The following is a 14,271-nucleotide window of genomic DNA, read 5'->3' as shown; positions in this document are numbered from 1 at the left end:
GCCTCCATGTCCCTCCGCTCGCTTCCTCGGCGGCCGCCGCCGGCTCGACGGGGAGCGCGGGGCCCGGCTCCGGTCTCCGCGCCCGGCGCCCGCGGGGGTGGGAGAAGCGGCCGCAGCCCCCCCCGCTCCGCCCACCCCTGAGGCCGCGAGACCCCCGCGCGGCCACTTACGCCGCTGGCGTAACGGCTCCCCCAGCGCTGGCAGGGGGAGCGCCTCTCCCCTCCTCACCCACTACCCCGCCGGCCCCGCCAGCCAGCCGGGCCCCGGCGGCGCGCCGGGGTCACGCAGCCCCCATGGCCCGAGACGCCCGCCCCAGCGCGGGCCACCCTCCGCGGCCTCGCGAGATCCCGCGAGACCGCCCGCGTAGCGCCGCCGAAACGACCGACAGGGCAGCACAAGGAAAAGCGGACGGTAAGGTGAGGCCTCGCGAGACTTGAAGGCCGAGGGGGCGGTGCGGCCTCCCTCGCTCCGCCCACGCCGCCATTTGACAGCGGGGCGGGCGGCCGGGCCTCATCCGGCGCCGGGCGCTGCCGGAGCCGCCGGTGATGAGTGAGCGAGGGAGGGAACGAGGGGGCTGGGGGCACGATAACGGGCTGTTGGTGAGGAGGGCGGTGGGAGGTGGGGCCGAAGGGGTCGGTAAGAGCGGGCCGGTCGGGAGTTGCCACCAGCCCTGACCTGTCTACTGTGTCGCGACAGGTGGGAGGTGCCGCGATAGGCCTGGCTGGGGCACGGTAGAGCTGAGGGAAGGCCAGGTAGCGCGCTCCCTAAAGCTCCTATAAATTATGGAGCTGTGCAATGTTACAGAGAAAAGGAAGAACGAAGCTGTAGTAGAAGGTTTTCAGTAGTGAGGAAAGAGCAGAGGGAGGCTGCGGTGCTGGCGGAGCCTTTGTTTTTTTGTTGGTTTTTTTTTTTTTTTTTTTTTTTTTTTTTTTTTTTTTGTATGGTAAAGTGCAGCCGAATTAGGTAATGAAAGCAATTAGTCAATAGCAGGAGGCGGCAGGAAATGAGCGTGGGGCGGCAGCGTTGCTGCGCTGCCGGTGTTGCTGCTCCCGCTGCTACCTGTTGGCCCTGGGCTGTGGGGCAGCTGCGGGGTGACGGCTGTGCTCGGAGCTGGGGCAGAGGGCGCTGAGGTGTGCTGTTGCAAGTCCTCGTGCTCGCATATTAACAGTCGGTTTGAGTTTGGTATCTGAGTCACTGATCTTTCGTTTTTCTTTCCAGTGTTCAGGGTAACTCACGTGTTTAGATGTATTCTGTGGCAAGGCAGCTATTTTGTTCTTAATAGGCAGCTGGCTGAACAAGAAGAAAGTATTGTAACTGCCAAGAGTGAGGCTACTACTGCTGTGCCAAAAGGAATCCTAGTCAAGATTTGGATATCACGATGCAAACAGCAGACCTCCTCCTGGAGGACTCTGCAGGACTGCCAGAGCTCCCACACCATGATGTGGGTTTGGGGCTGCTGCCTGATTTGGGGCCTTCTGCCTGCACAAGATGCACACATGGCTGCCCCAGCTCAGTCACTGTGAAAAAGCCAGTCGGTTTTTGTCTCGTGCAGTCAAAATGACAGTACACGTTCATCCTTCCATGCACTATGTTTAAAATGTGGTGTTGATGCAAATTATCAGAGGTGTTAACTGCATTGTAGTCTGAATGCAAAATGTATTTTGTGCTCATGGGGAGGCCTGAGAGGCTTGTTTTGTAGTGGCTGGAGAATTCGTGGCCTGGGAATTGAGTTAACGTCTGCTCCTCAAATTCTGAAACACTGAGCTAATGAAATCAACTTCTGTAGCAGTTCAGTCATCTGTCATGGAAGCTCGTGTTTTGTCTGTAACCATTTTGTAGACTGGTGAGAATGTGAGACCAGAATTGGAAGGAGGAGTAAGACACAAGAAAAGCAGATCCTTAAAAGCAATGCAATGTGTTGACACCACCTGAAATGTTATCCAGAGTTCAAGCAGCATCTGGACAATACCCTCCGACATATGGTCTAATTTTGGGGCTGTCCAGTGTGGAGACAGGAACTGAATGTGGTGATCTTTATGGGTCCCTTCCTACTTGGAATAGTCTTCAATTCCTTTGTATGTAATATCAAAAAGAGCTCCAATTGCTAAGCCACAGTGTATAAATGAACTGCCTGTGGTAACGCATCAGTCTGCTGAAGAACTCGAATACATAAATATATCATATGGAAGTTAAAATCAAAACTTTAGTTGATAGGAAGGAATTCACATTATGAATGTTTATAAGAAATCCGAATATGCCAAAGTGTTGCTGCTTTTGAAAATACAGAAAGCACAGTTTAAAACAGCTGTGCTCTGTGCAGACCTGGAACTTGTTTGCTCAGGCTTCTTTGTCCATAAATAAGGCTTAATCCTTCTGTGATGGGACGGTCTGTAAGAGGTCATTTTGCACCATTTTGCATGAAGTAAATGTCACGTGCTCCTCTGAACATAGGAAATGTTAATAAAACTACCAAATTAAAATGCTTTGGGGAATTTAGACTTAGAAAGTTCAGGGGCTCACACAGGCTTTTCAGAGAGAGCACTGCAGACTCTCTTACTCACTTTCCCCCAGCCTAACACTCACTGGTGGGATGTTCTTGCTATCCTTGTAAATCATTGAGGAGAATGGTGAAATCTCCTGTGTTTGAAGTGTCTTCTTTCTATTACTTACCTAGATGGTGGGAAAAGGTCAGCTGGGGATAATGTGAGGATTTCATCCAGCTGGGCTTTCTGGTCCATAGCATGATTTGTAAAGGTGCCTAAGAAAGTTAGAAAACCAATTTGAGTAATTTTTTTCTGTAGCTCAGTGCTTGCTGACCTTGTAGGTTTACAAAAACCTCTCCTTCTGCAAATGTCCCAGCTGAGAAATGGATTTTTACAGTAACTTGAGAAAATTTCCTGAAACAAGACTCAAACCTTATGTGTTATTAATAAGGCTTTCTTATTGCTTTTTGATTGCCAAAGAACTTTCAAGGAGTTGAAGTAGTTTTCCTTTTCAATCGAAAACATGCAAGGCTTCCTAAAAGAGAACAAAACCAAGAAGCTTGAAGAATCTCAGTCACTTGAATCTTTTGAGAATAGTTTTAGGGGAGAGGAAAAAAAAAATAAAAAAGCAAAGGCCCATGCATTGGAAATCCTAGTATGTGCAAACATTTTGCAAGTTTAGGTAATTTCTGCTTACAGCTACTGTAATTAGAAGGCTGGTATTCTAACTATGCAGTCAGTTCTTTGTCTTAGCTAAATGGCTGTCTTGCTCTATCCTGTTGAAAACAGCATATTTTACAATTCATTTCATTCATTTTTAGACATTTTAGACATGAAGATGTAACACAGGCCTTTGGCTTTCTAAGTTTGCCCTAAGTAATTTCCTCTACACTGCCAGTTTTAGTTCTTCTTTCTTTACTGATTTAATTAAAATCTTCAAGCCCTCTGTATCCTTTCTGGCATTCTCTTTCGTCTTGAATTTATACATGTCAAATATCAAGAGAATATCAAATACTCTTCTCACAACACAGCTTGCTTTCATTCCTTTGCTGCAATACACGATCTCAACAGCAATTAAAAAGCAGAAAATGGAAAGCCAGACTTGCAGTATTTTTAAGCTATATGATTTTTTTCTACTCCTAAAAGACAGCATGGGTCTAAAATGTCAGCTCTCACACTGTAGGATGTTGTAGTCAGCTGCTTCATACATAGGAAAAGTACATATATGCACGTGTGTTCCAGAGATAGTGGTTCTCTCTATAGCAAACGGGTGGTGGTGTGAAAATAATGCACTTCTTTTCTTTAGAAATGAGTTGCACAATTGAGAAAGCCTTAGCAGATGCTAAAGCGCTGGTGGAACGGCTGCGGGAACATGACAACGCTGCAGAAGCTCTTATTGAACAGACTACAGCTCTTAATAAACGGGTTGAAGCAATGAAGCAGGTTTGTTTTTCAACTTTGTTTACTCCATCAGGAGTAGAACTTGGAAACGCATCATTTGAAGTCATTTCTGTGGTCTGTTTTGCAATGTAGAATCAGTAGTTATTTGGTTAATCCTTTAATGCCATACGAAGTATTCTTATTGTGGGTGTGACTGTCATCTAAAATTAGGTTGTTTATAATTTTGTTTGATCCTGTGAGGAACTTTTGCCTGCTGTTCTAGCTTAAACATTGAAAGTTGGTGTTTATGTTAAGAGCACAGGTAAAAATGGGGTTAGTGTCCTGCAGTGGTGCCTTGTGTTTTGTTCTTCTGTAAAGTGCTACTTGTTTGATGATTACAATGTGCAGATTTAATCAGACAGAGGCCCTGTCGTAGTGTCTTCTGTGTAGAATACTTTATCTTTTCACTGTCTCCTTTTCTTTCCAGGTAGCCTTTTAGGCTTATTCGCTATTATTTCCCTTCTGATGTTAAGCTGTCCAAGGCTTATCATTAGGTTGAGTGTGACTTTCACTAGAGAACTTCTGCAAAACATAAAGGTGTCAACTGTCTTTCCACTTGGAAGTTCATCCTGTCATTTCTGTTTTAATACATGTTAATGAGCCTGTAAAGTAACAAAATCCTGCATATTGAGGTTGGTACTAGATGATCTTTGAAGTCCTTTCCAACCCAAACAATTGTAATGCTCTATGATACTGTATGCTTCATCCCTGTGAAACTGCTCACGCAGAGGCTTCGTAACCTTATATCAAGAGCATCATGTTTACCGACTGGTTGAGAGTCAGGACTCATGCATTTAGGTCCACGTGATTTGTACTCATACACAAGCTTTAAGCTATCAGGAAGCCACAGAGGTGTCAGTACCTCATGGCTATTCTTTAGCAAGTGTTTGTCAGCTGTAATGATCTGATGGGGAATTTGACCTGCACCAGCTGAAGGTTAAACCGCGCCCACTACAGAGACCTGAGGTATCAAACTTGGTTTAATATGAGCGTCTCTGAAGGGCAGTAAGTTGACACCACCTCCAGATGTGTTTTTGTTTATGTAAATGAATTAAAATGAAACATTTATCTTGCTGGCTATAGACTTTGGCTGACATTAGGACTGGTTCTTTGTGACTTGCTAAGTAACGTTTTCCATTGGTTACTGAAATATGGTGGGTGTGGGGGTTTTTTTTGTTTGTTTTTTTTATAATAGTACCAAGAGGAAGTTCAGGAGCTCAATGAAGTAGCAAGACATCGTCCTCGGTCTACGTTAGTGATGGGTATCCAGCAAGAGAACAGGCAGATCAGGGAATTACAACAGGAGAATAAAGGTAAGATTAACATTCTGTCCTATTCAGGTTCTAGCCTGCATCACTCCAACCAGTGATACTTTCCTCACTGACCAAGTCTCAAAGAATATTTATACAGGTTTTCTTCTAAGCAGAACCTGTCAGTTTAACTGATCACAATGTAATCTAATGCAAAGCCTAAATGTCTCAGCACCAGAACCATAATTAACAAGAAAAGCTGTATAGAACATCTGATTCAGTCCATCCTTCGTGTTTGTTGTAAGTGAGGAGATCTGAATATTGCTTCTACAATGTAACTATCTATATGAAGATATGTTTTCCCGTTACTTAAAAATAACAAATGTGGAAACAGTCAGGAAAAGTTGAGTTATAAGCATAGTAGTATAATTCCTTCTGAAATTCCATACACTAGGAATTAACAAGTGGACAGCAGAGTCTCTGTTTCTGACTGAACGAGGAGATTCTTGGGCAGACACCACTGAAGTGTTTGAGGACACAACCAAGATTTGATGGGGGAAGGAAGGGACATGCTAACTTAAGGGTTTATTTCAGCTTTCTCAGGCAGCAGTATCTTTGCATTGTGTTTCATTTCTTCTCTGATGAAGTTTAACTGAACATCAAATTTTGTTGGTAGAACTACGCACGTCTCTTGAAGAACATCAATCTGCTTTGGAACTCATAATGAGCAAGTACAGAGAACAGATGTTTAGGTTGCTTATGGCAAGCAAAAAGGATGATCCAAGTATAATAATGAAATTAAAAGAGCAACATTCCAAGGTAATTCCTTTGGGTTATTGGCTTTAAGGGTTTTTTTTGTTTTTTTTTTTTCTCCACTAACATGTAAGTTAGTTTGTAATGGATCAACACAAAACTTGCATCATCTCAGTTCTTATATTATTGCACTAACTAGTCCTAATGAAACACAAACAGGAAAATTGATCCATCAGTAGGTCAACCTTACCAGCTGCTGATATATTTAAGCTTTTATCAAGTAGCATTTCATTACCTTATCTACTTAAAGACCTAAGCAAAACAGAAGTAAATTAAGGCAACTGCTCACCTGTAGTTCCATGTACCCATAGATCTCGGTCTAAATGCCTCAGATTGCTGTCTGAGTGGAAGGAGTAAGCCAAATGTTTAGCAAAACAGTATTAAGACATTTGATTTGGTATCAGTGTTATAAGGTAGCATTATTATTATTTGATACCTTTGGAACCTAAGTTAATCCTTTGGAACCAAGGCAAGAAAGTAAAATATCAGTCCTGAAATGGACTTCAAAATTTCATTTAGAAACACTTTTATGGATTCAAAGCTTGGGACAACAAAATAATAATAATGGAAAATAGTGTTATTTAAGCAGGAGATTTGGGATTCAGTTTTTTTATTAAGTTGGACCTCACAAATATTCTTGATAAAAAGGATTTATTACCCTTTCCTGACTCTTACTATTTCTGGAATTTTGTTATTTATCCCTCAGATCAATCTTGACCTCCAGTAAGACTGAACAGTCTTGGAGCAGTCTTTAAATACTTCTTACCACATTAACAATGAATTCCATATGCCTAAGGAGTCAATCTCAATGTTACCAGTAATCACTGCTTTCTTAAGTGGCAGCTGTCAACTTCAGTGGCTATTTACAAAATATTATTTAACTCATTACTTTCTGCAGATCATCAAGCACCTGCCTTTAACAGAAAAGCAGTTTCTTTTAGCATTCTTGAGTGCATGAGGATTGCTAGTAATGAGCCTAAGCATGCTGTTTGATCTCCTGTTAGTGACCTTGTAACAGGCTCTGGATCATATTGATCAAGATGCCACATGAGCTAGCCAAATGAGGACAGCTGTGTATCTAAAAGCCACTGATTCCTTCCCAGTCCTTCTCCACGATACGTCCTTGCCAGCTCATTCCTTTACCGCTGATCACAGCTTCCTTTCGAGCCAAATGTATTCTTTTAAAAATCTCTTGAAAAACAACCTTCAATGAAGGAAAAATGCTCCATGTGCGCATTTTCACTGGAAACTGAGAAGAATATAAAGATTTACAGCAAGTTCTTTCTCTCCTCCCCACCCCCTTCCCTGACTTCCATGCTGCAAATGAGCACTTAATGAGTAAACAGCTAAACCACAGCTTTGGCAATTGAAACAGCAGAAAATGATGGGAAGGGCCAATGTTCATTTTTAATGAAGTGTGTTGTTGCTTAGACTGTGATTCCAGGCAAAGGAATTCTTGTATGATAGCTTAATTGTTTCTGTGAGTTCAAAGGCAAGAGGATCATCTGCTAGGTGTGTGGAAGTCAAGTTCATAAGTTAAATGCCATTTTTAAGTTTAATCTATACTGTTCTTCAGTGTAGATAACAGCTTTCAGTCCTACTGTTCTTTTTCTAGTATTATTTAATAAATGTTGTGAATTTTGTCCAAAGGTCAGGCCAGACAAGAATAAGCTGGTCTGTTAGTAGATTTGGAATAAGAAACAGGTTCAAAGACTGGAAAAATTAAAAGCTTCTGTAAATACATTAAAGTATTTGGCTTAACTGAACAGCAGTGAATGCCAAAAGCATGGGCTCTTTATCTACATTTTCAGGAGAAATAAGCAGAGGCTCTATAAGCACTTCCTGCTGGTATGCTGGCCAGAGAGAAAGTAAAATATCATCCAAGCCAACAAAGGTCCAAGTAAGATATCACTTCTTTGCAAATAGGGAAAATTATTTAAAATCTAACACATGCCTGTGTTAGTGACTCCTATCACCCCTCTCCTGGCAGTGGAACAAGATGAGCAAAGAAAACTACGGCATTTTTTTTTTTTTTTCTTCCTTCATGAATTTTTCAGTGAGATGCAGTAATTGTTTATAATAGGAAAGTACCTTATCAGAGTTAATGAGCAGACACAGAGAGGTCAGGCAGGGCACAAGGGTGTTTCTTAGGGTTCAGCAAGGACAAGGACCTCTGGAGTCCAGATCCCAGATAAGCTGAAATTGGAAATGATTTGAGCAGAAGGACCACAAAAAGGGCTGAGTTTCCCAATTTATGGCATAGTCAAGACAACAGCTTTGCCTGCTCTTTCTAAGAGAGAAATGCCCACCCATGAGCTAGTACTGCCTGTACTTGTGCTTAGTAGACTTGGGACCAGCTTTCAAACAGGTTGCATATGCTGCTGTGCTCAGATGAAGTTGGCCTTTCTGCACATCCGGAAAGACATACATCAGCTCCTGCAGTACAGGAAGTTCTTGCCAGAGCAAGTAAGTGGCTGTCTAACAGCCATCTGGGTGATGTGGAAGCTGTCAAAGGAATAGTCATGTGGCATGTTTTCTTCTGTAAAATTCCTGAAAGGGAACTGTATGGCAAATCAGATTGATTTAAAGGAACAGAACTGCAGTGCTTGCTCGTGCTGTAGAGTTGGTGCTTCTTTGTTTAGATCTGTGTTCACATTTTTATTACGTGACACAGCAGTTAAAATGCACATTTAATGCTTTGCTTATTTTTAGTAACGAATAAAGCTTATTACTAAAAACATGTTTTTATCTGTATGGCTTAGGAACTGCAAGTGCACGTGGACCAAATTACAGAAATGGCAGCAGTAATGAGGAAAGCCATTGAAATTGATGACAGGCATGGCTGTAAAGAGCAGGAACGTATCATTCAGCTGGAAGTAAGTATGAAATCAAAGCAGCGATGGCACAAAGAGGGATTTGTCTTCCTTCACCCTCCCAGTGTGAAATGCTCAGAATTGACTGTCAGACAAGAAATTGTGTTTACATACAGATCAGGGTGTAGTTGTCAAAATAGGGAAACTTGTCTACCACTTATTTTGGGAGCTGAGGAGCAGGTTACCATTACCCAAATATATTCACAGAAGCTTTAAAATGTGCTGCATGGCTCTGACCCTACAGTTCTTTCTTTCTTGTGCAGTCTTTCAGTACATTGGGACTTAGGAACGGCCAGCTTCTCATGCATCCACTGGCAGTATCAAGGCCAGCAAAAAGATAGCTGCATGATATCTATCTTAATTAGCATTAGATAATTAGGTTACTTATGAGAATTAGTTTGATGTTGTATCATCAACACCTGATGGATCTGAGGGGGCCATACCTGACTTTAGATTGGCCTTTGCTGCGCTGCCATCCTTCCAGAACTTGGGAGCAAATCACGTTCTGTATTCTTGTAGCAACTTCACTGAAATTGCCACAAATCCCCAAGATGTTGATTCAGACTTCTGCTTTGGTCACCTGCTTGATTTTCCAGATTTCCTCAAATATTAAATAATTTCTTTTGTTAAAGGTTTTTCCAGTGTGCCACCAATTTGGTTGCTTTCTTGTAAGACTTTGTGGAACCAAGTTACACATTATTAATGAGTGGGGAACTAGGTGGAATATTTAATTATTTCAAAGTATTTTTTAAACTCAGTAAACTCTTCACTAAAGAGATCTTTTCCATTTGTAGTTCTGTGGTAATCTGGCATGTAAAACAGATGCTGCTTTGCACACTTACCTTCTGGTATAGTTTGTTTTGTCTAAAATGCTTTTGGTTCTATTGTTCCCATTGCTTTAGCATTACTGAAACTCATCCCTTAGTAAGAGAGTAAACGTTATCACAATTACTGAGTTGCTGTCTCTCTCTCGAGTTATGGGATCATTCACTCATACTGCTATTTTGTTGCTCATCTTTTGTAAGCGTGTTTGTAGCAAAGGGAAGGAGAGATCCTTTATGTAGTTATCTCAACTTTCTGGAGTTCTATTAAATACCTTTTTTATCCCTCCATTATAGCAAGAAAACAAAGGCTTGAGAGAAATTCTTCAGATAACCAGAGAATCATTCCTGAACCTTAAGAAAGAAGATGCATCAGAGAGTACATCCCTTTCAGGATTAGTAACAAGCAGTGATTTGAGCCTGAGGAAGAGCTAAAGACTGTGGAAGCCAACGAGCTTTAATTGCACACTTTACAAACGGAATATCAGGGGTCACTTGTCAAGCACTTGTTACTGAATAGGGCACCAGCAGGCTTATGCATCTCAAACTTCAGTTTAGTGGCTTTTATACCGTGTAAAAGAAACTCCAACCGGTATTCTATAAATACCATAGTGACAGATTAATTGCCATGGATCTAACTTCAGTAGGAAATGGATTAATGCACTTAAGGAATTGGGAATTATTTTTATATGAAGTCATTTTACAAATAAAACACATAATTTCACTTAATTTATATAATTTATTGCTCGGACAAAACTTCAATGCAGCTATTACACAATAAATGTGAGATTTAAAGGCTGATCTCTGGCTAAAAGACAGTGGCTGACTATGCTTTGTGCACGATCCATACTTCGTTTTTCCTTTTAGTAAGTTGTTTGAAATTCAGCATTTAGCAATGAGCCTCTTTTAATGCAGAGAGCTAGCATAAAGCTGAAGGATTTCTGCTAGCCACAGGCTGTCCTGTTACAATGTAAGGCCAGTTGCTTCAACATAGGTGATAATTATGCAGTTGTATTTACCTTACGAGAGAAAACCAAGCTCAGTTCTCTGTAGGTGGCAAGCTGCTGGAGTCTCACGTATTTCTTTGGGGATTGGCTGCCCAAAGTGGGAAACAGCAATTTGAAAACACCTCAATCTATAGGCGGAGAAAGATAACTGGGAGAAGGAGTGGTGAAGTTCTATAGCAAAGTTGGCAGCCTGCACACCTGCAAATAGTATTCTCCCTCTTTGAGTACTACATAGTCAAGGAGCTCAGCGGGAGCTTTCAGTATGTTACGCTGACAGAAAGACTGCTCACTTTTTTTCCTGAAAAAGCTGCAGAGGTGAAAATGAATTAGCGCTTCTAGAACAAGAAGTAGCTTGCATTGTATGCCTATACACCAGAAGTGCTTCATAAGATGTATTTGCCATAAAAGAGGTGCTGAAATAATTCACATCTGGCTTCTGTCAGACTGCTTCTGCTACTTGTTCAAAGTGCTAAGGCTGTTGCTAAGACTGATTGTATTACCACATTTTGTTCAGCATGTTACTGTATTCTTGGAATGCGTACTTGAAGTACAGCAAAAACAGAAGACTGCAGATCTACAAATGGTATACACGCTTTGGTATTGGGGCTGTTTAATAACTTACCTTGCAAAATGAGTTGAAGACTACAATCAGTTATCATTTAAACAAATTTCATTTTCAGTTACAACAATGTGAATGGAATTGAGCATTAAGCACTGTCAAATGTGGCAGTTTTAAAAACAATGTTGATTCAGTAAAGCCTCCGTAGATGCAAAGGTACGTGCAACAAAAGGTCTAATATGGAACTTTAGATTCCCAGTGGATGGATGGACTTACAGGGAGCTTAATATTTTTGCTTTGATACTGTCACATGCTTTATGAGAAGCAAGTAGAGTGGTGGGAAAAGCGTGTAGCAGAAAATAAACACTGAGTTCTTATTAATTAATACATCTGCCAAGAAACGCAGCTGGAACGAGAGCTCAGAAAGGACAGGAATGAAGCTCTCCAACATTCTACATTTTTTGTAGTTGGGGTAACAGCTGCTTCTTCTACCAGAGCATCATAGCTTTTTTTGGTAGGTTTAAGAATATATGGAGGACATTGATGTGCATGAAGGTTTTAACCGTTTCCAAACTTGAAGGTTTTTTTTCTCAGAATACTTTATCTCAGGCTCAAATTACACTTGTTTGCTGTTACCTATAAAACTTCACCCATGCTTACGTAACTTAGTATTTTGCATTTCTGCTGCAGCTTGCAAGCTGGTGACTTATCAGAAGCAACATCTATTTTAATGCAGTGTGTTTTGGAAGAAATTCTGGTTTCAGTTTTTTCTACAAGTGTCTTTTCAGCTCTTGACTGATATCAGAGACATTCACCTCCATTTGACACTGACTGCAGCCCCACGGCTGACCTTCTGTTTTGTCTCAAATACAGCCTGCAGAGTGTATAGCAGAGAAGGGTTGTTAGACTGTGGCAGTTCTTTAAGGTTGCTCTATTATGAAATAATGCTTGATTAGTGTTTATTTTTGTAAATTAAGAAATGTTACTTAATTTATCTACTCCTAGTCTTCACGTTTGATACGTCTCCCCTTCCATTCCCCTGCCCTGATCACTTTAGGATTTTAAAGAGCCTTCACGTTGTGTGGAGTGACTATTTTTCATTGCATACCTGTTATTTTTGTAATGCGGATAGCTTGAAAAGAATTTATGGCTAGAATTGTGTACTGTACAGTAAACTTATTTTATCAATAAAGTTGACTGAAAATATGGATGTTTGTGTGATTACAGCAAGGTACTGAGCCCGAAATGAGCTGTGTTTATAGCATCTGAGGAAAAAAAAAAAAACACCACCATTTTGCTTTCCACTGGGCTTCTTTTTGTACATTAGAGCAGAAAGGCAGACCCATGTATACTGTTTTAAAATATATATCTTTGTGAAATGTTAATTTTCTGTTGGAAAACTTAACACTCACTTCCATTACAAGGCCAAGCCCAAAACCTTGCAGATGGGTCAGGGCAATCCCAGGTACAGAGTGAAAGAACTCCGTGAGAGCAGCCCTGTGGAGGACTTGAGCATCCTGGTGAATGAAAAGCTTGATGTGAGCTAGCAGTGAGCTCTTGTAGCCCAGAAGGCCAGCTGTTACCAGGACTGCATTAAGATGGGGGTGGCCTTTCTCTACTGTGTCCTCACGTGCCCCACCTGGAGTACTGCATCCAGGTCTGGCCTGAAGCACAAGGAGCAGAGCTGTTCGAGTGGATCCAGAGAAGGCACGAAGATGCGCAGAAGGCTGGAGCACCTCTCCTATGAAGAGAGGTTGAGGGAGCTGGGTTTGTTCAGCTTTTAGAAGAGACAACTCTGAGGCAATGCCACTGCAGCCTTCACATGCTTACTTAATCAGAGCTTATAAGCAAGAGGGAGGCCAACATTTTACACAGGCTGATAGCAATAGGACAAGGGAGAATGGTTTTAAACTAAAAGAGGGGAGAGTTAGGTTAGAAATGAAAAGATAATTCTTTACTCAGAGGGCAGTGAGGCCCAGGCACGGCTGCCCAGAGAAGCTGTGAATGCCCCACCTCCACAGTTGGTGAAGGCCAAGGTAGATGTGGGTCTCTGGGCAGTCTGAGCTGGTGGGTAGTAGCCATGCCCACAGCACAGGGTTGGGGCTGGGTGCGCTTTAAGGTCCCATGCAACCCAAACCAGTCTGTGGTTCTATGATCCATGTACTTCCATGTACTTTAAAAACAAAAAAAAAAAAAAAAAAAAAAAAAAGAGAAGCAGAGCAAATAGTAAGAAGTACTCCCACAGGGTTGTGGTCTTTGTATCAAAACACTTTGCTACAGTTAAGAATGTGACCATTACATTTTTTTTTTTTTTCCACGAGATTAAATAAGTCACTTTGACTTTGCTCAGTCTCTGGGTTTGTTTCTCTGATGTGTAAGTGATAAATGGCAGTAGATTACATTCACAAGATGAAGTGTAATGTTTTCTCCACTTCCTTGCGGTTTCTCAGAAGAGAAACTTGCTTTCAATATCAAATTGAAGGCAGGTAAGAGATGTCAAGCTAAGTCATAAATTTAGCACTGGAGCTATTTGACCAAGGCAAAAAACTGAAGGGCAGCTTGAAGGTAGGCCATGTTATACAACTAACAAGTCCTTAGCTTTGGCTTTTTAACAAATTCATGGAATTAGAAGATCACAGAACCACAGAGCTAAAGTCACCCTTTTCATGCAGAATTGTTCACTGAAATCGCTTTGTAGATGTTCAAAGTAAGATTTAAATTAACTTGGGAAGTTTCTGATTTATTTAGTAAGTGTATTCGTCTTTAAAAGCACTTTCCCTGGCTTAAGTAAAGGACGAATATCTAGATTTGAAATGGGTTCATCGGTAGGTGTCCAAAGGGTGCCAAGTGCCTGAACACCTGCAGTGTCAGAGCCTGGCAGCAGGCAGTACGGCCATACCTCTGTAAAAGAAACCACCGTTAGTTACCATAGCCAAGGAAAACTCAACTGACATCTAGAAAAAGAAAACAACAACTGTAACTGCCTTAGAGTGACAAAGAGAAACGTATCATAGTTCCAGTCTTG

The 14,271-nt window shown here is 41.6% G+C and overlaps 1 protein-coding gene across 1 annotated transcript; it reads left to right on the top strand.

Annotated features, from left to right (window-relative positions):
• Positions 1–446: 446 nt before the first annotated feature.
• Positions 447–12,452, top strand: FGFR1OP2 (FGFR1 oncogene partner 2). Its single transcript, XM_052690588.1, has 6 exons — positions 447–549; positions 3,790–3,926; positions 5,119–5,236; positions 5,850–5,992; positions 8,749–8,862; positions 9,978–12,452. The coding sequence occupies exons 1-6, from the start codon at positions 546–548 to the stop codon at positions 10,113–10,115; spliced, it is 654 nt and encodes a 217-aa protein (XP_052546548.1). The 5' UTR covers positions 447–545; the 3' UTR covers positions 10,116–12,452.
• Positions 12,453–14,271: the final 1,819 nt, after the last annotated feature.

This window comes from Tympanuchus pallidicinctus, unplaced genomic scaffold, assembly GCF_026119805.1.
Source record: "Tympanuchus pallidicinctus isolate F22 unplaced genomic scaffold, pur_lepc_1.0 scaffold27, whole genome shotgun sequence".
Taxonomy (NCBI): domain Eukaryota; kingdom Metazoa; phylum Chordata; class Aves; order Galliformes; family Phasianidae; genus Tympanuchus; species Tympanuchus pallidicinctus.
Note: the sequence above shows the minus strand (reverse complement) of the source record. Positions and strands in the feature narration are given on the sequence as shown.

What these genes read in the sequence shown, in the direction of transcription:
- FGFR1OP2 (XM_052690588.1), top strand. An exon ending in ATTACAACAGGAGAATAAAG is followed by an intron (nt 5,237 to 5,849) that starts GTAAGATTAACA and finishes TTTTGTTGGTAG; the next exon opens with AACTACGCACGTCTCTTGAA. An exon ending in TAAAAGAGCAACATTCCAAG is followed by an intron (nt 5,993 to 8,748) that starts GTAATTCCTTTG and finishes TGTATGGCTTAG; the next exon opens with GAACTGCAAGTGCACGTGGA.